This window comes from Garra rufa, chromosome 2 (assembly GCF_049309525.1).
Source record: "Garra rufa chromosome 2, GarRuf1.0, whole genome shotgun sequence".
In the NCBI taxonomy this organism is placed as follows: Eukaryota; Metazoa; Chordata; class Actinopteri; order Cypriniformes; family Cyprinidae; genus Garra; species Garra rufa.
This window is the reverse complement of record NC_133362.1, coordinates 721,654-748,958: the sequence shown is the minus strand read 5'-3', so window position 1 is coordinate 748,958 and position 27,305 is coordinate 721,654. Positions and strand designations below refer to the sequence as shown.

The 27,305-nt window shown below is 33.1% G+C and overlaps 1 protein-coding gene across 1 annotated transcript in view; it reads right to left on the bottom strand.

Annotated features, from left to right (window-relative positions):
- Positions 1-26,132, bottom strand: part of LOC141326087 (opsin-VA-like) — a 35,677-nt gene extending 9,545 nt beyond the window's left edge. The window contains exons 1-4 of the mRNA XM_073834785.1: positions 25,290-26,132; positions 17,305-17,515; positions 7,787-7,904; positions 4,422-4,661 (exon numbers count right to left, since the gene is read on the bottom strand). Of these exons, the coding sequence (XP_073690886.1) occupies positions 4,422-4,661; positions 7,787-7,904; positions 17,305-17,515; positions 25,290-25,629 (909 nt within the window). The 5' untranslated portion in view covers positions 25,630-26,132. The remainder of the gene's footprint in view (positions 1-4,421; positions 4,662-7,786; positions 7,905-17,304; positions 17,516-25,289) is intronic.
- Positions 26,133-27,305: the final 1,173 nt, after the last annotated feature.

The following is a 27,305-nucleotide window of genomic DNA, read 5'->3' as shown; positions in this document are numbered from 1 at the left end:
AATCATTTTACTGTATTAATTAATTTGAAAACATTTTCTTTTTTAAAATCATCTTAAATGTTCTTAATTTTGTTTTTATTGTTGTGATTATTATTTTAAATTTTTATGATTTTTATGCTATTGTGATTTTAATTTCCTTTTTATGTACAGCACTTTGAATTACCATTGTGTATGAAATGTGCTATATAAATAAACTTGCCTTGCCTTACTGCTTTTATGCTATTTTATGCTCTTTATTATACTTGTAAAACTCACATTAGTTTCTTTATTTACAAGTTTGCAAAAAAAAAACATTTTTAGTGTAATACTGCATTTTCAAGAATATCTGTTTTTATTTTTTCACTTTTTTTCAAACCATTTTAAGTGCATCAAACTGACAGCGCAGCAGCCTCCAGCAAATATATCAGACCACTGACAACATTATTTAGACTGAGACGACCAACATTGTGACAAAAATCACAAGCAAACAAGCATGTCCTGTTGCCGTTCACATATTTTTGCAGGTTTCTGAACAGGAGAGCTCTTCCTGACAAGTGAGGACAGCATCCAGATGTCAGCGTTTGAATGGAGGAAACCAGCAGCTAAACTGACAGCTACCGCTCAGCGGGACGACGAAGAGACGCAGCGCTGCCAAACACTGTTTACGTCCAATAACCTCCACAGCTACTCAATAATTCAGCATCTTCTCCTTTGGAGCACGCCGGGTTTGATCCAAACTGCAGGTATTTATTTATTATTTATTTTAGTAATATATGTCAGATATGTCAGCTCTAGTGAAGCCATATCATCCCTCCATGACAGCTTTAGGGTTTTTCTAAATCCATAAACTGTGTCCTGCTCGCCTCTCCAACACAGTATGGGGAAGCAACCTCAATCCTGAATGGCTTGCATAAGGACTTATTTCTGTCAGATGAAACCTTCAAGCTCTTTCAGCCACAGTAACCTATTTATCAGCAGGGGATTTTAAGTGGGACAGGAAACTTTCTCGCCGCGCCTTGAGATCTTCATGCAATATTACGCTTAAGATAAAAATTTAAGTACAAGTGTTGCCATAAATCATTGAGCAAAGCAACTTTCTAATCTTATAATTAGTTAGTTATATTGGATATTAATTAGAAATGCTAGAAGAATGCTTGTAGAAATGATGGAAGACTCCACTAGTTCATAAAAAAAGTGAATTTATATATATAAACTCTTAAAATCAAAATTAAAAAGTCTGAAATTTGAGTTAATAATTCTTAAAAGTTTTGAGAGGAAAAAAAGCATCATTTAAAAAAAAAAATTAAAAATGTCAAAAGTCTTGGATAAAAAAGTTTTTTTAAATTTTATATATATATATATATATATATATATATATATAATAAAAAAAAATACTTTTTTTTATCCAATACTTTTTTGACATTTTTAATATAATTTTTTTTAAATGGTGCTTTTTTTTTTTAATTGAAATCATGAAATGTAAAAAGAAGTCATTAAAAAATGCACAATATAGAATATAATAATAAATCTAATATAAAAATGCATTAAAAGCTTTGTCTAATGTTGATGTAATATCACTGTAATCAACATTGAAGTCATTGAAATGAAGATGTTTTATGCAGCTTTACCTACTGTCTGTATTTTAAAGGCAGTAGAGTTGTATTTCTATTGGGCTTCTGTTCATAAGCTTACATGTTAAAAAAATTAAACTCAATCTTTTGATCATTTAAACTGCTCTATTAAATGACGCCTCTATTAAAAGATCATTTAATAATAAAAACAGTAAGAGAGAGATGCAGGTTACCAAAGCAAGTCAATTCAGCTTAAAACCATCTTGTGCTCGCTTCAGGCTGCATTTTACTCATTTATTGATGATCCATGTATTTAAGATGAAGCTGGTGACTAACAACACCAATCAAAGTGTGAGTTTATGTAATGCTGTTGCTCTGATGTTCTAATAACACACGATGATGAAGATGGATCATCTTCATCTGACTTCTGCTAGTAAACAAACCAATGGAAAAGGTGAGGCTACTACTGAGTCTATGTATAGAGATCTTTGCAACTTTGATAAGAGCTAAAAGGATATCGTCATTTTATTTCATAACTATATCGTTATATAGTAATTATTTGTGCTTTTATCTGTTATTAATAAGAACATAGATGCATAGATGCATGCCTAATTAATTTAAATCATGAAATGTACAGGATTTAATAGCAATTAAAAAAAAATTCTCAAACTCAGCTTCATTTTGATCAAATGCATTCCATTTTAATAATTTCCCTCATGATTCTGAGTTCTGACTTTTATCTCAGAATTGCGCCTTTATATTTTTCATTCTGCTTTTTATTTTTTTCCTGACTTTTGATTAAAATTTACATCTTGCAATTCTATGAGATATAAACTTAATTTTGAGAAATTCTGAGAAAAAAATCAGAATTACAAAATACAAAACTAGAATTCCAACGTTTTTCTTACAACTCTGTCAGAAATGTAATAAAATGTAATCAAATATAATATTATATTTGTTTTATTCCCAAATTCCATTTTATTTTTTCCAAAATAATTTGTAATTTGTACAAAAAAATAAGAAAGTCTAATTTAAATCATGAAATGTATACAATTTACAAACAGAAATTTCTCTATAAAAGGCCCTATAAAATGTTTTATTTTTCTCAAATTCAGTTTTCTATTAATTTCATTCCAACTGCATTGCATTTTAATAGTTTTATTAACTAGTATGTCTAATTATTATTAATTGTTTTGTTCCTTTTTTCATTAGTTCATACCTCTGAGTTTATATTGAGTTTTTTTAGTTTTTATGCAATAAAATAAAAATAATAAAGCTCTCAATTTTCAGTTTATATATCAATTATGAAATTTGTATCTTGCAATTTGTACTATTTTCCCCTCATTATTTTCAGTTCTGACTTTCTCTCAGAATTGTGCCTTTATATTTCTCATTTTCTGGATTCTGTTTTTCCCGTTTATAATTTTTCTAACATTTAAATAAAAATAAAAAAGCATGTCTAATTAATTGAAATGAAAAGTATTTGATTTAACAGAAATTTCTTAATGTAGCAAAATGACATTTTAAGGCCCTATAAAATGTTTTACTATTTTTCTCAAAATCAGTTTTGTTTTGATCAAATTCTGTGAATTGGTTTTCTATTAATTGCATTGCAACTGCATTGCATTTCAATCATTTCATTAAATTTGAATACTCAAAAGCATGTCTAATTGACTTATAAAGATTAATTTTTCAGAAATACTGTCTTGTGTATTTACAATTCTCTTGTAAATAAATTCTGGTAAATTTTGTTTTAATAATTTTAGTGGTAGTAAAAATGTTTCAATGCATGTAAAAAATAAAAATAAAAAAATAAACACGATGTCTAATAAAAATCAATCAGAGTTAAAAAAAAAAAAAAAAAAAAAAAACTCAGAAAAGCCAACGAGCAAATAACTTTGCCAACATTGGCTGAATTATGAGAAAAATAAAACGGTTAACTGAGTTGAAGTCTACATTTTTATTGCCGTTTTTCTTGTTAAATGTGAAGACTGCCTGTTTTTTTTTTTTTTGTGCAAAGTAGGCGGAATTTTCAATCATCTTTACTCAATTTAGCATGATTTTATTACATGAATTCTTTCGTTTTAATGTAGTACTTTAAAGCATTCTATAAATTATATATTTACCATATCTGTGAGGCAAATATAATAATAATATGAGTTTCGGACAGGGACGGCAGAAAGCACGTTTGTTTTCTTTAGCTATTTTACAAAAGCACAACGTTTTGTTGATATTGTGAGTGCACACAAATAAAAGTAGACCTTTTGCAGTTCCAATAATGTATTACTCTTGCCTTTATTAGCATAAATGATGGCGTATTTTAGGTTTTAACTGTTATAAAGGAATAAAGTGATCACACTGTGTGCTTTAGCTTTCACTCTCCGCACAAATGATTAGATATGCATCTAAAAGCACACATTTATCTAGGTTAAATGTTTATATCAATATTGTGAAATGCATCAAGTGTTTTATGTCTACAGATTTTATTTTAGGCAAGTGGTGTTGATTTGAGAAGGCTAAATTGATCAAACATGCTCAACTCATTGCCGCTGGCCACTTGGTCGTTACTTAAAAAAAAAAAAAAAAAAAAAAGCTTGAATCTTGCAAACATAAAACATTCCAAACTTATTTCTAAATAAACCTAAAAGAAAGAAAAGAAATCTAGTCACTTTGCCATTAAAATCCAAAACTGAAGTATTTCAATAGTGAATAGTTTCATAGTTTAATGACGTTTGATCTTTTAGAACCTTAGAAATGTTATCAGTTTCAAACCCATGATGCATTATATTTGATACAAACATGTTTACACTGAATGCATTGTAAGTCACTTTCGCTGAAGCCGTCTGTCAACTGCATGAATGTATACGTCACCTGTTTGTTCATGAACACGTAGATGATGGGGTTGTAAACCGCCGCGGTTTTAGAGAAGAACGCTGGAACGGCTGCCAGCCGCGGGTCCAGGTGAATGCTGGGACAGACCGTGACCACGATGGAGAACGCGGCGTATGGAGACCAAGCCACCATGAAAGCCACGATCATCACAACCACCATACGAGTCACCTGACGCTCCGGCTTCCTGGCATTACCCAGCCTGCCGTGCGTGTTGGACACCTGCAAACATACACCTAATGTGTGATATAACATTACTGGCATCATCAAATCTAACCATGATACCAGTTGATTTGAAAAAAAAAACTATTGTTCTTAAAGGATTAGTTCACTTTCATAACAACAATGCACCGATAATGTACTCACCCCCTTGTCATCCAAGATGTTCATGTCTTTCTTTCCTCAGTCGTAAAGAAATTGTTTTTTGAGGAAAACATTTGAGGATTTCTCTCTTTATAATGGATATGGATGGCGCCCCGAAGTTTGAACTTCCCAAATGCAGTTTATATGCAGCTTCAAAACGATCCCAGTCGAGGAGGAAGGGTCTTATCTAGCGAAACGATCGGTTATTTTCTAAACAAATTGGCAATTTATCTACTTTTTAACCTCAAATGCTCGTCTTGTCTCATCTCTGTGCAGCTCAAGTGAAGTCTGTGTGATTCGGGTAAATACAGTTAGGGTACGTCTAAAAACTCCCATCTCGTTTTCTTCCCTAACTTCAAAATCAACTTAGATCACTGCAAAAGTACCGACATAGTGTTTACAAAGTGAACACACAAAGAAACTCAAACTCCCTTTACAAAAAAGGGTAAAAACAGCATTATAGGACAATTTTGACATTGAAGACATAAACGAGATGGGAGTTTTTAGACGTACCCTAACTGCATTGAACCAGATTATACTGACTACACATTAACTGCGCAGAGATGAGACAAGATGAGCATTTGAGGTTAAAAAGTATATAAATTGTCAATTTGTTTAGAAAATAACCGATTGTTTCGCTAGATAAGACCCTTCCTCCTCGACTGGGATCGTTTTGAAGCTGCATTTAAACTGCATTTCGGAAGTTCAAACTTCGGGGCGCCATCCATATCCATTATAAAGAGAGAAATCCTCAAATGTTTTCCTCGAAAAAACTATTTCTTTACAACTGAGGAAAGAAAGACATGAACATCTTGGATGACAAGGGGGTGAGTACACTGTAAACAAAATCTGTAGAAATTACAGTATTACTGGCAGCTGGTTGCCAGTAACTTACTGTAGATTTTAATTTATGCTATTTACTGGCAACAGTTTGTTCAAAGTTAATTGAACATTAAACATTAACAAGTCTTTATCTTTACAGAATAAAACTAAAATAACAGCCTCATGCAAAGCATTCTGGGAACCAAAATCTGAAGAAAAAAACAGAAAAAGGTTGATGAAGGTTTCTGGTTCCCAGAATGCTTTGCAGTAGGTTGTTATTTTATAGTTTTATTCTGTAAAGACAAAGACTTGTTAATGTTTAATGTTCATTTAACTTTGAACAAACTGTTGCCAGTAAATAACATAAATTAAAAATCTACAGTAAGTTACTGGCAACCAGCTGCAGAACTACAGCAAATTTTTTACAGTGTACATTATCTGTGCATTGTTGTTATGAAAGTGAACTCATCATTTAAAATGTTTAACTTTCGAACCACATATCCAATTTGAATGGTCTAAAAAGTCTCGTTAATGCACAAAGTCTACTCTTTTCATGTTATCGCATGCGTCTCATTCATATTCAGAGGCTCCGGAGTGAGCATGATTACGTCATCACATTTCCTCAGCACTGATTCATCAGATGAAACCAATGCATTCGGTCGTCTGAGCCAAACAGGAACGATTGTTGATGCTTAGTCCCACCCCTGTGTCCAGATTGGTTCAAACTGTCATCTATTCAACCAATAAAAAGGTTTTGGTCTTTTGAACCACCGATTAGCATGTTTCTTTGGAAATCTGAACAAACGCAAAGTGAAAGTTAAGGTCTTGCGTGCATGAAAACAAAGGCAAAATAAGACATTTGCATGACAGCATTCTTTGAAAAAAGCACAGAAATACTCAGGACAGAGCCCTTTGACAAAACACAAACCAAAAACAAGGATGAAACAGCAGTACATATGGGATAAAGCACTGGAGTTTAGGTTTTTGCGTCCCAGTAAAATAGATTCGGACGCAGACTACAGCCAGCAGATCTAACTAATTTTTATAAAGTTTGTACAGATATTTTGTAGTGTTTTTTTCTGTTGCACTCTGTATATTTCTCTCTCATGATGTGTAGCTTGTTTATATTTCTGTTGCACAAAACAATTTGTGCAGTTGATTTCACTACTTCCTACACTGTTCATGTTTATTGTTCATACTCAGATTAAGAATATATTTATCTGAAAAAGAATGTTTTTTACTGTATTTTGCTAATCTGCCCTCCAAAGGCAAACTGCAGTAACTACGCCAACACTGAAACTGAGAAAAATGCCTTTAAAGTTTTTATGCTGGCTAGTCAAACATGCTGACGCTCTCGTTTCTCTAAAATGGGATAAAATTGAACCAGGAGACTTTGCCACAAGACAAAACAGTTGTCACAAAGTCCAATTTAAGCCTTAACTCAATTTTTACCAAATGTGTAGTTACTGTGCTTTGCCTTTGGAGGGCAGTAATATATAACACTGTTTCTGCTATGAGTTTACTCCTGAAACCTTTTTAGACAGGTCTATATTGTCAATCAACTAAACAGGCCGGTTTTTAACTGAAAAGTGCCTATAATAATACGGTTATAAATGGCTATAACCTGCTTGGGGAATGTTTTATATAGACAAAATAGACAAAATTTTATTTGTAAGTGTAAAACATCTAAATAGAAAAAAAAAAACCTTCAGGAGTTTTTGTTTGAGTACACAGTAAAAACCACCCAATTGTTGCTAGCGTTTTTCCAAAAATTCTGGAAATTCACTCATTTTTAGAGAAAACAAAAGAAAAGTTGTAATTTTAAACCTCTAAAATTAGTTAGACAAAGTATAAGTTCTTATGTTTAGACTGATTTATGACAATTGATGCTGACTGGTAGAATAGGTCTGAAAAAAACAAAACAAGAAATGTACAGATGCCTCAGGTGCCCAAAAATGTTCTAGGTCTCTAAAAATTAAATAATGTCTACTGTGAAATCACGTTTTCACACATGGCAACTTTAGATGATTTTTATGGTTTTTCTCAGTGAGCAGAGGTCAGTTTGCAGTTGTAATGAGATCAGAAAGCACATTGAGATCATTAGGATTAGTATGATTCACTCGTCTAATGAGCCCCAGTTCAGATGTTGTGGAGAGACTGACCTTTCTGAGCTTCCGGAGCAGTTTGCAGTAGCAGACGATGATCACACCCAACGGAAAGATGAAGCAGGTGGTGAAGAACGTGATGATGAAGGTGTGATCGTGGAAGTTTCCCGAATACCTGTGGAGGAACAAAATTAATGAGCACAAAGATCTGATGAAGAGAAAGCGTTCTTGCATATTTAGAAAAAAAAGTCTCTTATGCTTATCAAGGCTGCATTAATTTGCTCAAAAATACAGAAAAAATACTGTTATATTGCAAAATGTTCTTACAATATAAAATAATGTTTTTTTATTTTAATATACTTTAAAATATAATTTATTTCTGTGATGCAAAGCTGAATTTTCATCAGCCATTACTCTGGTCTTCAGTGTCACATGATCCTTCAGAAATCATTCAAATATGCTGATTTATTACTCCTATTATAAATGTTGAAAACAGTGCTACTTAATATTTTTATGGAACCTGTGATATTTTTTTTAGGATTCTTTGATGAATAAAAAAGTTAAAAAGAACAGCATTTATTCAAACTTTTCTAACAATGTAAGCCTTTACGATCACTTTTTATCAATTTAACACATCCTTGCTGAATAAAAAGTATTAATTTCTTTTTAAAGTTTTATCAAAGAGTCACAAAAATATTAAGCAGCACAACTGTTTTCAACACTGATGATAAATCAGAATATTATAATTATTTCTAAAGGATCATGTAATGCTAAAGACTGGAGTATTGATGCTAAAAATTCAGCATTGCATCACGAAAATAAATTAAATTTTAAAGTATATTAAAATATAAAACCACTATTTTGAATTGCATTAACATTTCATAATATTACTTTTTAAATCAATTAAATGTAGCCTTGATGAACAGAAAAGTCTCCTTTAAAAAAAAAAAAAAAAACGAGCGGAAGGTGTATAGTTGCAATAACTCTTCAATTACTCTCTTTCAAATTCAGTTCAATCTTTTAAAAATTCCATACATGCTTATTGAAAGCACTGATAAATAATTTCCACACAATTAACAATAAATTGGTTATTATTAAAATGGTTACTAAATGTTACATTTACATTTGTTAATTTAGCAGACACTTTTATCGAAAGCAACTTATATATTTATAGTACACAATTTATATATTGACTGCATTTATTGTTAATTAAATATTGTTATATAGTTAAATATAGTTAGTTTAATTTAATGCATTAAGTCATTATTTTGTAAGTGGTGTTTGTATAAATAAAAAGTCTGTTTAAATCACCATAGTAAGAGTGTTTGACAGAGTTTTATAATACAGCTCATGGTGAATATGAGATGAGAGAGTGAAAGTCTTATGCAAAGTAAAAAGCAGAAGAAAGGAGGTCATAATGAAGAATGAAGAATGACAGCATAAGCCAGTGACAGAAGCGGGACAAACAAAATATTACAGCTGGAGGTTATTTACCCATTGCTTACACAAACACCAGCACCGCTGACAATGACTCTAAAAGGAAACGTGTTTAAAGTCAAGTCAGTTTCGTCAGGTGTTTACATCAATAACACTCAAATGATGACCTGATGTGCCAGTTAGTAAGATATTTTAGTTTTCTGATGATTGTGCAATTCTTTATTATATAACATAATATGTTTACTCTCATTTCATGTATCACATGCAGTCTAATGTGTAATGTGATGTGTATTTTTGACCAACCTACTCTTTTTCAGTCACTAGCCTGCCAGACTAAAACAGAAATAGGAGATATAAACTAAGAATTAGGGGATATAAACTAAGAATTGTGAGATGTAAACTCGGAATTGTGAGATACTGTATAAACTCGGAATTGTGAGATGTAAACTCGGAATTGTGAGATACTGTATAAACTCGGAATTGTGAGATATAAACTCGGAATTGTGAGATGTAAACTCGGAATTGTGAGATACTGTATAAACTCGGAATTGTGAGATGTAAACTCGGAATTGTGAGATACTGTATAAACTCGGAATTGTGAGATACTGTATAAACTCGGAATTGTGAGATGTAAACTCGGAATTGTGAGATGTAAACTCGGAATTGTGAGATACTGTATAAACTCGGAATTGTGAGATGTAAACTCGGAATTGAGAGATACTGTATAAACTCGGAATTGTGAGATGTAAACTCGGAATTGTGAGATGTAAACTCGGAATTGTGAGATACTGTATAAACTCGGAATTGTGAGATGTAAACTCGGAATTGAGAGATACTGTATAAACTCGGAATTGTGAGATGTAAACTCGGAATGGTGAGATGTAAACTCGGAATGGTGAGATACTGAATAAACTTGGAATTGTGAGATATAAACTCGGAATTGTGAGATGTAAACTCGGAATTGTGAGATGTAAACTCGGAATTGTGAGATGTAAACTCGGAATTGTGAGATGTAAACTCGGAATTGTGAGATACTGTATAAACTCGGAATTGTGAGATGTAAACTCGGAATTGTGAGATACTGTATAAACTCGGAATTGTGAGATATAAACTCGGAATTGTGAGATGTAAACTCGGAATTGTGAGATACTGTATAAACTCGGAATTGTGAGATATAAACTCGGAATTGTGAGATGTAAACTCGGAATGGTGAGATACTGTATAAACTCGGAATTGTGAGATGTAAACTCGGAATTGTGAGATATAAACTCGGAATTGTGAGATGTAAACTCGGAATGGTGAGATGTAAACTCGGAATTGTGAGATACTGTATAAACTCGGAATTGTGAGATGTAAACTCGGAATTGTGAGATATAAACTCGGAATTGTGAGATGTAAACTCGGAATGGTGAGATGTAAACTCGGAATTGTGAGATACTGTATAAACTCGGAATTGTGAGATATAAACTCGGAATTGTGAGATGTAAACTCGGAATTGTGAGATACTGTATAAACTCGGAATTGTGAGATGTAAACTCGGAATTGTGAGATGTAAACTCGGAATTGTGAGATACTGTATAAACTCGGAATTGTGAGATACTGTATAAACTCGGAATTGTGAGATGTAAACTCGGAATTGTGAGATGTAAACTCGGAATTGTGAGATACTGTATAAACTCGGAATTGTGAGATGTAAACTCGGAATTGAGAGATACTGTATAAACTCGGAATTGTGAGATGTAAACTCGGAATGGTGAGATGTAAACTCGGAATGGTGAGATACTGAATAAACTTGGAATTGTGAGATATAAACTCGGAATTGTGAGATGTAAACTCGGAATTGTGAGATGTAAACTCGGAATTGTGAGATGTAAACTCGGAATTGTGAGATGTAAACTCGGAATTGTGAGATACTGTATAAACTCGGAATTGTGAGATGTAAACTCGGAATTGTGAGATACTGTATAAACTCGGAATTGTGAGATATAAACTCGGAATTGTGAGATGTAAACTCGGAATTGTGAGATACTGTATAAACTCGGAATTGTGAGATATAAACTCGGAATTGTGAGATGTAAACTCGGAATTGTGAGATACTGTATAAACTCGGAATTGTGAGATATAAACTCGGAATTGTGAGATGTAAACTCGGAATTGTGAGATGTAAACTCGGAATTGTGAGATGTAAACTCGGAATTGTGAGATACTGTATAAACTCGGAATTGTGAGATGTAAACTCGGAATGGTGAGATGTAAACTCGGAATTGTGAGATACTGTATAAACTCGGAATTGTGAGATATAAACTCGGAATTGTGAGATGTAAACTCGGAATTGTGAGATGTAAACTCGGAATTGTGAGATATAAACTCGGAATTGTGAGATGTAAACTCGGAATTGTGAGATACTGTATAAACTCGGAATTGTGAGATATAAACTCGGAATTGTGAGATGTAAACTCGGAATTGTGAGATGTAAACTCGGAATTGTGAGATGTAAACTCGGAATTGTGAGATGTAAACTCGGAATTGTGAGATACTGTATAAACTCGGAATTGTGAGATATAAACTCGGAATTGTGAGATGTAAACTCGGAATTGTGAGATGTAAACTCGGAATTGTGAGATGTAAACTCGGAATTGTGAGATACTGTATAAACTCGGAATTGTGAGATGTAAACTCGGAATGGTGAGATGTAAACTCGGAATGGTGAGATACTGAATAAACTCGGAATTGTGAGATATAAACTCGGAATTGTGAGATGTAAACTCGGAATTGTGAGATGTAAACTCGGAATTGTGAGATGTAAACTCGGAATTGTGAGATGTAAACTCGGAATTGTGAGATGTAAACTCGGAATTGTGAGATACTGTATAAACTCGGAATTGTGAGATGTAAACTCGGAATTGTGAGATACTGTATAAACTCGGAATTGTGAGATGTAAACTCGGAATTGTGAGATACTGTATAAACTCGGAATTGTGAGATGTAAACTCGGAATGGTGAGATGTAAACTCGGAATGGTGAGATACTGAATAAACTCGGAATTGTGAGATATAAACTCGGAATTGTGAGATGTAAACTCGGAATTGTGAGATGTAAACTCGGAATTGTGAGATGTAAACTCGGAATTGTGAGATGTAAACTCGGAATTGTGAGATACTGTATAAACTCGGAATTGTGAGATACTGTATAAACTCGGAATTGTGAGATACTGTATAAACTCGGAATTGTGAGATGTAAACTCGGAATTGTGAGATACTGTATAAACTCGGAATTGTGAGATATAAACTCGGAATTGTGAGATGTAAACTCGGAATTGTGAGATACTGTATAAACTCGGAATTGTGAGATATAAACTCGGAATTGTGAGATGTAAACTCGGAATTGTGAGATACTGTATAAACTTGGAATTGTGAGATGTAAACTCGGAATTGTGAGATGTAAACTCGGAATTGTGAGCTGTAAACTCGGAATTGTGAGATGTAAACTCGGAATTGTGGATGTAAAGTTGGAACTGTGAGATACTGAATAAACTTGGAATTGTGAGATATAAACTCGGAATTGTGAGATGTAAACTCGGAATTGTGAGATGTAAACTCGGAATTGTGAGATGTAAACTCGGAATTGTGGATGTAAACTCGGAATTGTGAGATACTGAATAAACTTGGAATTGTGAGATATAAACTCGGAATTGTGAGATGTAAACTCGGAATTGTGAGATGTAAACTCGGAATTGTGGATGTAAACTCGGAATTGTGAGATGTAAACTCGGAATTGTGAGATGTAAACTCGGAATTGTGAGACGTAAACTCGGAATTGTGAGATACTGAATAAACTTGGAATTGTGAGATATAAACTCGGAATTGTGAGATGTAAACTCGGAATTGTGAGATGTAAACTCGGAATTGTGGATGTAAACTCGGAATTGTGAGATGTAAACTCGGAATTGTGAGATGTAAACTCGGAATTGTGCGACGTAAACTCGGAATTGTGAGATGTAAACTCGGAATTGTGGATGTAAAGTTGAAACTGTGAGATGGAAAAACAGTCACAATTACTTTTTTAACTGTTGGAAATGAAGTTTCAAACTAAAAGCACACAATGTTTGAAGATAGAGATGTCAAAGGTAAAAGAGTTAGAACAAGTAAGAAATCCTGGCAGTGAGTATTTCATTTTGTCAAAATGAATTTACATAAATTAGCTTGCCAGAACTAGGCTGGCATTTATGGATAAAGGGACTAATTAGCAGAGAAGAGACAATAAATCTGTGCTGGTTAATTAGCTGCTGGTTTAGGAAAAGAGTTACACAAGCTCCATCTATTAAACCTACTCATCCAAAATTGTGATGTCCCTTACTTGAAAATGAAAAGATTTTAGACAATTATACAAAGAGCCTTCATTTACAGCGTCCTCTCTGATACAAGCCTGAAAGATTTTCCAAGATGAAATTCTGCCTCACAAAATGACAATAATGACCCTAGAAATGGCCATTTACACAATAGACACTGATCAAATCACATTGCCATGCAGAGCTACAGCTGCTTCAGCATCGGTGTCTAAACATCCTGTAGAACACTTCTGCACTGTTTGTTGTGTTAAGATAAACACTTTCTATAAATGGCATGCAGATGAATCAGGAACATGCTTACAAAAATATGTTTTTAAGAACATTTTGCCAGTGTTGGGTGTAATTTAATGACTTTTCCCTTTAATTGATTACTCTAATTTCTTCAGTCATTTTAATTAGTTACTTCTTATGTAATTGAACTTAATACCGTGTATAGACTGTAGAACATTTATATACAATACAATAGTGGATTCAACATCACAATTTAAAGTTTAATCTTAAAATGCATGCTTTGTGTGTCCTTCTCATACTTTTTATGAAGGAAGAAAACTACATAATACTCCAAAAAAGTTCTAAACATTTTAAAGCATCTCACAATACTCCAAAATGACTTCTGGTTGTACATGAAAAACATCCAGTGTGCTTTTTTTTTTTTTTTTTTTTTTGGAGGAAGAAAATTACACAATACTCCAAAAATGTTCTAAACATTCCAAAGATGTTGTGAGAACATTATTTCTGATTGTACATGAGAAACATCACATTTTTTAAAGGTAAAAAAAAAAATTGGATGAAAGGTAAAAAAAAAAAAAAAAAAAAAAAAATCGTAATGCAAATATTAAGGGAATTTTCCTTTACATTAAGTTTAGTCTTGAACGTTCTCTTAAATCAAGTCCTATGAATTTTAATTCTTGAACATTCAAATAATATATGAAATACTAATAAATTATTTTTTAAACTTTTTCTAATGCACATGTTAAGGGAACATTCCATTTTATAATGTTCCAAATGTTTTTTCACAATTATGAAAAAAATTAAGATAAAACAAAACAATAATAATAATAATATTTTTCATTTTTTAATGTTCCAAATATTTTCACAATTCTGAAGAAATTTTTTTTTAATAATAATAATAATATATATTTTTTTCTTCTTCATTTTATAATGTTCCAAATGTTTTTTCACAATTATGAAAAAAAAAATTATAATAATACCAATATTTTATATATATATATATATATATATATATATATATATAATTGTATAATATAACATTACTTATCTGAACATTCCGAAACAAGTAGTAAGATTTAAAAAACGATTTCAAAGATGAATGTCCAATGAACATTGTATAAGCAGAATATTATCAAAGTCCGGATCTGAACAAATGCTCTATTAACATTACTGGAAGAACACTTTTCATAACCAAAATGACCTGAGAATGTTCCTTGTTAAGTGGGTTTGCAAAGCAAACATTACTTTGAATTCATGCTGATCTTCTTTAAAGGGCATTTGTCAGACAGTGATCTGAGAAAACATGAGTGACAGTGACTCTTTCTGATGCATCAAAATTGAGTTTACTTTTATGGAAATGAGCAGCAGTGCAATGCAGTGATTATAAATGAGAGCAGAGCATTAAACTGCAGTTGAGACGAAACACCTACTAACTACCTACAGTAAAGCACAGCAACTGACCTTATCACTGTCTGTGTGGAAACACCTGATGAACAAGCCTTTATCAAACCAACATACACTCAAGCTTACACACATTCAGCTCATATTGATCCTCAGATTTGAAGAGATGGATAAACTGCTTCATTATCAGCTGAATGGAGTTATTGAGCTGAATTGTCCTCTAGAGATCTACATGTCAAGTGTGCCATTTACAGGTGATGTTAGATAGCATTTAACCTTGATTTAACCCCAGAGCTTTCAGGTCCTGTTGATAGTCTGGTCAGAATTATTGAATGCTTCTGTTTTGTGATTGACGCAAATGTTAAAGTGAACCTGACCGTCTGAAGGTATATAAATGATCTGCATGTAAATGCAATGTGTTGAGTGGAGAGAAAATGGTTTGACTTTGCAATTCTTTTCAGTTCAAAGTAAACAAAACAATTATGGACACTTCAGAAATGGCATGGAAATTTCACAAATAATTACAAAAAAGTAACACTCAAAAGTTTGGGATCAGTAAGATTTTTAATGTTTTTAAAAGAAGTTTATTTTGCTCTTCAAGGCTGTGTTCATTTGATCAAAATTACTAAATGAAGGTTATATTGTGAAATATTATTATGATGTAAAATTAACGTTTATATCTGTAATTAAAGTTGAATTTTCAGAATCATTACTCCAGTCCTTAGTTTAAAAAATCCTTAGAAATTTAATATTTTAATATTAAAATATATATTTTTTTAGAACCTCTGATACTTTTTTTAGGATTTTTTGATCAATGAAAGGTAAAAAACAGCATTTATTTAAAATAGAAAGGTTTTCTAACAATATGCACTACTGTTCAAAAGTTTGGGGTCTGTAGATTTTTTTCAAAAACATTAATACGTTTATTTTTTATTTTGTTAGAAAAGATTTATATTGGGAGTAAATGCTGCTCTTTTTAACTTGTTTAATTATCAAAGAATCCTGAAAAAAACGTTGACAATTCTAATAATAAATCAGTATATTAGAATGATTTCTGAAGGATCATGTAACAGCTTAAGACTGGGGTAATAGCTGATGAAAATTCAGCTTTGCATCACAGAAATAAAATATATTTTCAAGTATATTAAAATAAAAAACATTATTTTATATTCTAATAACATTTTGCAATATTACGTTTTTTTCTGAATTTAATACTGGAGTAATAGCTGATAAAAAAAATCAGCTTTGCATCACAGGAATAAATTATATTTTCAAGTATATTTAAAAAAACATTTTAAATTGTAATAACATTTTGCAAATGTACATTTTTTTCTGTATTTAGGACTGGAGTAACAGCTGAAAAAAATCTGATTTGCATCAAAGAAATAAAATATATTATCAAGTATATTAAAATAAAAAACATTATTTTATATTCTAATAACATTTTGCAATATTACTGATTTTTCTGTATTTAAGACTGAAGTAACAGCTGATAAAAATTCAGCTTTGCATCACAATAAACTATATTTTCAAGTATATTAAAATAAAAATCATTATTTTATATTCTAATAACATCGTGCAATATTACTGATTTTTCTGTATTTAAGACTGAAGTAACAGCTGATAAAAATTCAGCTTTGCATCACAATAAACTATATTTTCAAGTATATTAAAATAAAAACCATTATTTTATATTCTAATAACATTTTGCAATATTACAGTTTTTTCTGTATTTAAGACTGAAGTAGCAGCTGATAAAAATTCAGCTTTGCATCACGGGAATAAATTATATTTTCAAGTATAATAAAATAAATCCATTATTTTATATTCTAATAACATTTTGCAATATTACAGTTTTTTCTGTATTTAAGACTGAAGTAACAGCTGATAAATTCAGCTTTGCATCACAGAGATAAATTATATTTTAAAATTAAACAGTTATGTTACATTGTAATAACATTTTGCAATATTACAATTATTTCTTTATTTTTGATCAAATAAATGCATAAATATACATACGTGCATACATTTTTTTTTTTTTACACAAAGTATGCAAGCATGTATGGGAAGCATTTTAGAAGCTGTAATCGGTCTTTACATCTTAATTTAATTTTGAAATGCTCCCCCAGAGTGATAAATGAGTGTTGGAGCTCCTCACCAGTTGGGTTCGCAGGTGGTGCCGATCTTGCTGACGGTGTAGCTGCTCCAGCCCAGGACAGGAGGAATGGTCCAGATGAAGGAGAAGGTCCACACAAACAGCAGACCCAGAGCGGCGTGTTTGCCCCGCAGACGGATGTTCCCCAGCGGACGACAGATGACGAAGAAACGCTCGAACGCCAGGACGGCCAGAGACCACAGAGCCACGATTCCTGCAGATTCAGACAGAACCGTTAACAGCAGAACACAGAAGACTGAGCTGCATTATTCAGAAGCACTCATTGCATGAGTTATGGGTCATTTTAGGTGTGTTTTAACTAACATTGTGTACTGAAAACCAGGTGGTAAATTTTCAGACAGGTTCTAGCTGCACATAAGTGGTCCGCGACCAAAAATAAGAAATTCACTGTGTAAATACAGCGGGGAAAATAAGTATTTGACAAAGCATTTTTATCAGTAAGGGCATTTCTAAGTGGGCTATTGACACAAAATTTCCACCAGATGTATCCATCAAGCCAAATATTGAATTCATACAAAGAAATCAGAACATTTAAGTATACAAGTTGAGTCATAATAAATCAAGTGAAATGACACAGGGAATAAGTATTGAACACACTTTATTTAATACTTTGTAGAAAAGCCTTTGTTGGCGATTACAGCTTCTAGACGCCTCTTGTATGGAGAGACCAGTCGTCTGCATTGCTCAGGAGTGATTCTGGCCCATTCTTCCACACAAACGCTCTTTAAATCTCGAAGGTTCCTTGGGCCTCTTTTATGAACTTTGATCTTCAGTTCTCTCCGTAGATTTTCTATGGGATTTTGGTCAGGTGATTGACTGGGCCATTCAAGCAACTTGATTTTCTTTCTTGGAAACCACTTCATTGTTTCCTTGGCCTTGTGTTTGGGATCATTGTCTTGCTGAAATGTCCATCCTCTTTTCATTTTCAGCTTTCTGGTAGATGGCAGATGTACATTTCTCCAGTCATCCTTCCTTCAATAATACGAAGTCTGCCCTCCCTTGCTGAAAAAGCAGCCCCAAACCATGATGCTTCCACCCCCAAACTTAACTGTTGGTATGGTGTTCTTGGGGCGGTGTGCAGTGCCATTTCTTCTCCAAACATGGTGTGTAGAATGACTGCCAAAAAGTTCAATTTTGCTTTCATCTGTTAGTCTCCCAATAATCCACAGGCTTCTCCAAATGCTGTTTCGCAAACTTTAACCGAGCCTCAACATGCTTTTTGTTCATCAATGGAGTCTTGCGTGGTGAGCGTGCATGGATGCCATGGCGGTTCAGTGCATTGCTTATAGTTTTCTTTGAAACAACAGTACCTGCTGATGCAAGGTCTTCCTGAAGTGGTTCTTGGCTCTTGGAGAACTCTCCTGATTATTCTTTGGACTCCTCGGACAGGGATCTTACGTGGAGCACCTGATCGTGGCCGGTTTATGGTGAACTGATGCTCCATTTCCGGATAATGGCCCCCACAGTGCTCACAGGAACATTCAGCATTCTGGAAATGCACCTATAACCATTCCCATTGAAATGCTTGTCAACGATAAGATTACGAAGATCTTGAGAGATTTCTTTTCTTTTACCCAACATGAAGTCTTTCCTGTGTGCCTTCTGGGTAATGAGAAGCCTTTATAGGCCATCAATTAGGACTAAAGCAGCTGATATCAATTAGTACTGATAGGGGACAGGGTTTCTCTCTCAATACTGGCTTTCTATGTCATTTTGCACCTTGTTATCTTCATGTGTTCAATACTCATTCCCTGTGTCATTTCACTTTATTTATTATGACTCAACTTGTATACTTAAATGTTCTGATTTCTTTGTACGAATTCAATATTTGGCTTGATGGCTACATCTGGTGGAAATGTTGTGTCAATAGCCCACTTAGAAATACCCTTACTGATGATAAAAATGCTGATGTGTCAAATACTTATTTTCCCTGCTGTACGTAAGTTCAGAGTGTGCACTTGCCAATGCACTCCAGAAATCAACAGACGGCTACATTGCTTCTGCTGCAAACAGGTTTTAAATCGAAACTGCATATTCTTGCACTTAATATTCATATTTATGTTATACTAATTGTTCTTTCTGCTTTTGTGCAATAGATTATTTTTTTTTATGTTTCAATATTTTGATTTTGTTGGAGTCCTGCAAATCATTTTCATTTTCACCCACACTGGCTCATCGAGTTTTGTCCCGCGCCAAACTCTGTTGCATCAGGTCCTGCTGGAGTGCAGGTCTCTACTTGCCGGCAACCCACCAAAATAAAATCTTGCTAATTTTAAGTTTATGAAAATTTATGAAAAATCATATAAAAAAAAGTCAATATAATTTTAAGTTTACAATCAAGTTACTGTATTCTTATTTAGTACTTCCTTTGTATTTTAAAATATAATAGTATTGCCACACTTTATTGTTTGTTTATGGGTCAAAAGACATTAAAATGCCCACGTCAAAACAAATTTACAAAAGCGATATGTTTATAGAAAGCATTAAATGTTAAAGTGTCTACTTTTAAAGTTTCAAATAGGTTTTTGGAAAATAAAATGTCAAAATTCGGCTGAAGTAATGTTACATTGTTACTCAGAGTTATACAATTCAATATTTATGTAAAAACTCAAACAACATGCTTTTTCAGACGTGCATGTTAAAACAAAAGAATAAGGGAGCATATTCAGTTTTATTGTGTTAAATGAGTAAAGAAATACTGACAAATGAGCAAAAGCTAGGATAGTGGCAAGTTTTTAGAAATGTAGAATTAGAACTAATTAGTATTTGGGGTGAAAGTAATTCATATTTTAATATGTCAAATTGATTTTTGTTGTAAATATGCCTGACAAGATTGACACTGAATGACATTTTAGTGGGTGTCTTCTGTAAATGGGAAAAATTTATGATATTTATGTTTTGCTCAGAAAAACAACATACAAAATGCAATTAAATTAAACAGAAATCTTTTATATTTTTTTGAAAAAAAAAAAACACTTAAAGCATTACACTTACTGTTTTTATACTTAAACACTTTTTCCTTTTCGTTCCTTATTTCATTTTTTTTATAAAATAAGTCCAATGTCCAATTAACAGTTTCTGTATCATCTATGAAATTTGCAACAACTGTTCTCAAAAATGATATTGTTTTCTGTAGAGTTGCTTTTTAGATGAATCAAACTTTTCACAATTTAATTTTGAAACATAGACCGTTATTATTTAACTGAAATGCATTCACATAGACCTGAATTCATGTAATGTATTACATGACTATTGTCTTCTGTAAAGCTGCTTTAAACTGTAGCTGAAGTGAATTCATTTCATAATTGATTAACTTTCCACCATCAACACTATTATTGAACTGAATTGAGTTAACATTCAACAAAATTGAGCTAATAATGACACTATTGTCTTTTTAGCTATATCGAATTCATTTCATAACTGATATTCTTGCAACTTTTTGCAATTGTTGTTCTATTTGCGTTTTTTTTTTTAATGTATACAACTATTTAAAATACTATTTAAGATACAACCATTTAAAAATCTAAAAACTGAGGGTGCAAAAATAAAAATTTAAATATTGAGAAAATTTGCTTTTAAAATTGTCCAAATGACATACTTATGGTGCGTTCACACCGCACACTTTGTCTGCGTCAGGCAACGCACCTAACGCATCTAGTTTGACTCATGTACGTTGAAGCTGCCAACGCTTGCTTTTTGGTGCGTTCACACCGCACACGTCAGGCAACGCTCCCAACGCATCTAGTTTTTTGCACACTTCCCCTGAATAAACCATGGCAAACTATTGGGACTGGACATTTTGGAATCCTCTCATGACCATGTTTCGCTAGCTAACGAAATGGGAAATAATTACGTTGAGAAAAGATTTGACATCCCGATCTCTTCAGCGATCTTCATCCAAGCAAGTTCCTTTACATTCCTGTCTTTATACAACAACGAGGACGGATCATACAATTCTCTGCGATTGCAGACGGCTAGAATAAGCTTGTAGCCGTCTGCAATCGCAGAGAATTGTATGTTGTTGTTTTTTTCTGCTCCCGCTTCATTCAAAATACGTGTGGTGACGTCGCTACAGTGAGACGCTCTGATTGGTTGACGCACTGTGTCAAGTGCGTCAAGTCCGTCAAAAGTTCAGCTAGCTGAACTTCTGCGTTGCTTGCGTTTGCTGCGTTGACGCTTGAAACGCAGGTAACGCTTGAAAAGTTGACGGATCCAACGGACACAACGCAACGCAGAGCCTCTGACGGACCTCTGACGGACTCAACCATTGACTTTACATGTAATCTTGCCGCAACTGACGCATGACATTTGGGGCGGTGTGAACGCAGCATTAGCGATGCATATTACTAATCAAAAATTAAGTTTTGATATATTTACGGCAGGACATTTACAAAAATATCTAATGGAACATGATCTTAATATCCTAATGATTTTTGGCATAAAAGAAAATGTATAATTTTGACCATACAATGTATTTTTGGCTATTGCTACAAACACACCTGTGATACTTAAGACTACTTAAAAGGTTTTGTGCTTCAGGGTCACATTTATTACTGTGAAACTGCTTTAGATCAATCTCTATTGTATAAAGAGCTATAAAAAAATTAATGTGACTTAATGCATTGCAGTTCATTTCTCAGAAATTAAAACAAACTGAACAACTACATTAAAAATTAAACTACATTCACCTTGTCTCGTTAAGATTCTGGTGCCAGAAAACTTCCATTTGTTTTTTTTATTTATTTATTTATAATCATTTTGGTTGGGTCATTTATTTTAGTTGATTTTATATTAATAGTTTAAGTCTACACTTAATTACCATGAACTAGTTAAATCAAGATCTGAGAGAAAATAAAATATCGAAAGTTGTTAATTTACAACTTTTGTGATACGTTAGTCTTAATAGATCAATAACTTGGTGCATTTTATGCATTTAAAAAGTGATGTTTCTATCATAAACTTCAACAACTGCACTAAATATGACCAGATGTTACATAACTGACCATAACTGTGAAATCAATGTACATGCTTTTTTTTTTTTTTTTTCCGGTGATAATGTTGATGACTTGATGAAAGTTACTTTTCAAAGTAATGCATTACAATATTGAGTTACTCTCTAAAAAATTAACTAACAATGTTACTTAGTTACTTTTCATGGAAAACAATGTGTTACGTTACTTTTGGTTACTTTTTAAATCTGGGCAGGGCTTGCTTGTTTGTTTTTAATATAAAAAGTTCTATTTTTGTCAAATGTGAAAGCCTTTTTCACCAAAAGCCTCAGGCTTAGAGACAGTAAATTGACGTCTGTACAGTAGACCGCAGAAGAACAAATGTCAACTCTTCAGCAATTAAAAAAGGAAAACAAATGTTAGATTATTGTGAGTAATTTTTGCTTATTAGTATGGATGAATTGGACCATCGAAGGTCGGCAGCAAAGACATCGGTTAATAAAATGGGATTAAATAGATTAAGGATATTTATATTATTTAACATATTTAATTATTGCAGGTTTGCTTGAATTTGACCGTTTTTATTCATTTTGAAGAACACTGTATCATCTTTTTTAGTGAGTGAGATGAATTAATGCATGTTCACAATTATTCTAGAACTAAAGTAACATCTTACAATTTCTCAGCATGGGGACAGGAGAGCTTTTAATCAATAAATGAGGGGGGAAAGTAACTCAGATATTTTCTTGTCAATTCAAAAGCGATGCGTTACTTTTTATTTCCAAACAACAGAAGCAACTTAACAGAGAAAACCTGTGGGACTTTTTGACTTTCGTGTCTTGCTAAAACATTTACACAACCAGCTGCATTAAAACAGAACATGCAGGCATAGAGAATAAATAGCAATTAACCTTAAAGAGAATCAATCACAGCTGCTTAGCCAAATTTAGTGTAAATGTGGCTCTGCATCAGATGAATGGCAAATACTGACACCTACAGGTGTTTAACAGATGTGAAAGCAGATGTTCATCTGGGTTATTGTTTACAGTAGCAAACAGTCTTCACAGGCACATCAACTACAGCTAATGACTTTGCATGCAAATTTATATACTGTGTTCGTTTTATTAGATTACATTTTATTTTGAGTTTGACTGAGGTCCCAGAGACCAGAAAGGAAGAAAGAAATGTAATTGTTAATAATAATAATAATAATAAGTTTATACTGTTTTTTGCATTTGTGTTTGTTAATATAACTTCTAAAACTTTAATTATAAAATAATAATTAAAAAAATAATAATATTATGGTTTAAAAATGTAAATTGACCTAATTCCTCCAAATTTCCCTGATTTAATAAAGTTCCTCTGATCTAATTAAATCCCATTAGACAGACACTGAAGTTATAAATCTATGTTGAATCACTAAGTAGACATTTTTTATAAATTAATATAAATTAAAAAAAAATTTGATATAATATCAATTGTATGAATATAAAGTTATACATGTAAATATTTTCAAAATATATATGATATAAGTGTATTCATATAAATATACACAGTAGACATGAGGACTAATAAAATAAATAAAAAAATAAATAAAAAGTAAACACATATATATTTGTAGCAACAGCCAAAAATACTTTATATGGGTCAAAATTATTTTTTAAGTTTCTTGTATGCAAAAAAATCATTAAGATATTAAGTTTCATTATTAGTTCCATTAATATTTTTTTAATTTCCTACTGTAAATATATCAAAACTTAATTTTTGATTAGTAATTTGCATTTCTAAGAACTTCATTTGGACAACTTTAAAGGCGATTCTCTCAATATTTAGATTTTTTTGCACCCTCAGATAGCAGAATTTTTAAATAGTCGCATCTCAGCCAAATATTGTCCTATCCTAACATACTACACATCAGTTTTCAGATATATAAATCTCACTTTCTCAAAAAAAACCTTATGACTGGTTTTGTGGTCCATGACTCTTAAAAATAAAGGTGCTTTAAAAGGTTCTTCAAGCCATGCCATAGAAGAACCATTTTTGGTTCCACAAAGAACCATTCAGTCAAAGGTTCTTTAAAGAACCATCTCTTTCTTACCTTTTTATAATCTGAAGAACCTTCTTTCGCCACAAGGAACCTTTTGTGAAACAAGGTTCTTTATGGAACCATTTAGACAAAAAGGTACTACTATGGCATTGTGAAGCACCTTTATTTTTAAGAGTGAGGGTCACATAAAATATATAAACAAAAACTGTTATTTTAAATGCGATTAATCGTTTTAAGGGCAGCTGTCAAGTTAGAGATTTGGGGCTTTTTGGTTTTTCATAAAGTGTTTTTTCAGACTATAGTGGAAAGAAAACACCCAAAAGACACTGTTAAGTCTTTCTTTTATAGCACTTTATCTATTTGTGTCAATAGATTTCAATTACAATCCATATTTTTAAAGGCCAAGAGTTTTTTCTCCTACACTGAGCCATAAATCTCCACTTCAGTAGCACTTACACACATCAAACTTTACATTTGTATTCCTGTCTATATCCTGAAGGTTTTAACAGAGGGATTAGTTCAGATAGAATTTGCTTGATTTTATACAACATTTTTTTTCTTTAAATTTTTTTTTAAAAAATATAGTTTCCTGTCTGTTCTAAATCTTTTCTGAATTCTGTCATGACAAAATGAGATCTCAACCAGAGTTTTAAAACTGACTTCATCCAGTGTTTAGATTTTTGTACTAGAAATGTATGCAAATTAGCGCATATTTCATTAAATAATGCTCATTTGCATATTTAAACCACATTTTAGAAAACTTGAAATGCAAAAAATGTTTGCAGTTATCGATTTAATCAATCAACTGGGTAAGTAAGGTCATAAGTGGCCCCCACAGCACTTTTTATTTTTGTTTCCTAGGATTTTTAAAACACAGAAAGATGTCATTTACGCAAGCGATCAAGCTGAAAGTGTGATTAAGAAAAATCACATGAACATGAGCAAAGTTCTAATGCAAACTTTTGACTCACCAAAAAAGGTGACTGCAAATCCCTCCAAAACACAAGCCCATCTCCCCAAGAAGAAATAGCCGTGGTAGTTAGTCGCAAAACTTATCATCCCTCCAGTCAGCGACACCAGAAAGTCCGCCAGAGACAGATTGACGATGATATAATTAAGCGGCTGTCTGAGCTGCTTAAACCTGAAGGTGACCAGCATCACGGTGAAGTTCTCTCCGAGAGACACCGCGGTCACCACGAACATCAGCGCCGCCAGGACTTTATAGTTCCAGGGCGCGACGGACGTGAGCGGTCCCGAGAACGGATCCTCGGTGAACGAGACGCCATTCACCGCCACTTCAAACGACTCCATCGCTTCAAACGAGTCAAATCGAGCAGCGAAGTCCTGCTAAATCTGGAGAAAGTCCGCGTGCATCTTAATCCAGAGTGTTTAGGGATTCTTTCTGCGTCCTGTCTCTCTACATTAACATCATAATCCACGTCTAGCGGAGTTTTTGAGCGTGTTTCGTGGTCCACAATCTAAAAGTGCTGACTTTCTCTTGCTGGATGGGGTTTATATAGGGTATCATCACAGCTCAGGGTCAACCACGTAACTGCGCCTTCATCATCATCATCATCATCATCATCATCATCACTTATGGGGAGAAGTCCAGTCAGTGCGCCTCAGCCTGAAGGAATCACTCGCTCCAAGCTTGCGTTTAGAAGATATATTCATAACTTCATCCATTCGGCTTTACGCGCAAGCGTCTCGTGCGTAATTCTGGTGAAAGGTCGACGCGCGCATTGCCGCAAACTCCCCTCATTGAGCGCGCAAACGGCGACTTTGCATTAGAAATGGCACTGCTAACCTGTCGATTGTCTTTCTCAGTCCTTCTCTGCGGAATGAGTGGAGTGTGTGGAGAGGATCGATGTCGGAGACCCAGGAGAGCCGCTCTGATTCATCACACACTCCAGCTGGTCCGCTGGACGCGAGCGCGCTGCATTAGTGCGGGTCAATACAGTGCATCATCCCACTGCACAGAAACCCTGGTCGCAATCTCACGACAAGAGTTACGCATTATGATGAGACTTCGTTAAAATAATGGATTCTACGGTTTAATTACGCAAACATGCAAAATAAGTTTTAAACAGAAATGGACTCGAAAAGTCAGATCTACTGTAACGCTGGCTGTTGCACGGAAGACTGCATTGAATAGGGGACGGTTGCAACATGGCTTATTTCTTCAAGCAGGAATAAGATAGAGAGATGATATTCAAACTGCACATGCTTCATTGGCCCCTCATTCTTCCTGGAAGAAATCAGCCACATGTGATCATTCCTTCTACAAAAAAAAAAAATCAATCAATTTCATGGTAAAAAAAAAATATTTTTTGTAAAGATGAGATTTTTGGTCATAGGTTGTTTGTGTGACGCATTGTAAAAACATAACATTCTAATCAGTGCATTCTGAGCTTCTAGTGTTTGTCAATGATATTGTGTCTAGCTAATATACCAATTTTATCATGACTATCACTGTAGACACACTGTTGCAACCATCCCAACATGCTGTCCCGTACCACAACATTGATTTAAAAGCTTGCCATAACATTACGTAATTGTAATTTTATAATGATAATAGCAATAAGCCCCTTTAATAGTTAGGTATGTTACTTAATGTTCTTCATTTACTATTCTTAGTTTTTATACAGCCAATTTACATTTTTAAAGTCAAGTCAAGTCACCTTTATTTATATAGCGCTTTTAACAATACAGATTGTGTCAAAGCAACTTCACAGTATTTAAAAAAGCACAATAGTGTGTAAGTAATGCATTATTGTAAACAATCAATTTTCAGTTAAAGACCCTGACTGGGCACAAATAAAATTAAGAAACTGCAAAATGATATTTAAGAATGATTTAATTACATTTTATTGAATGTTGCAACTGTCCCTATTGTGGGGACAGTTGCAACATTTCACTTTGTCTATTTAAGTGTAAATTGTATGCATATTGTCATATGTACACATGTTGCAGCTATGAGTGAGTAG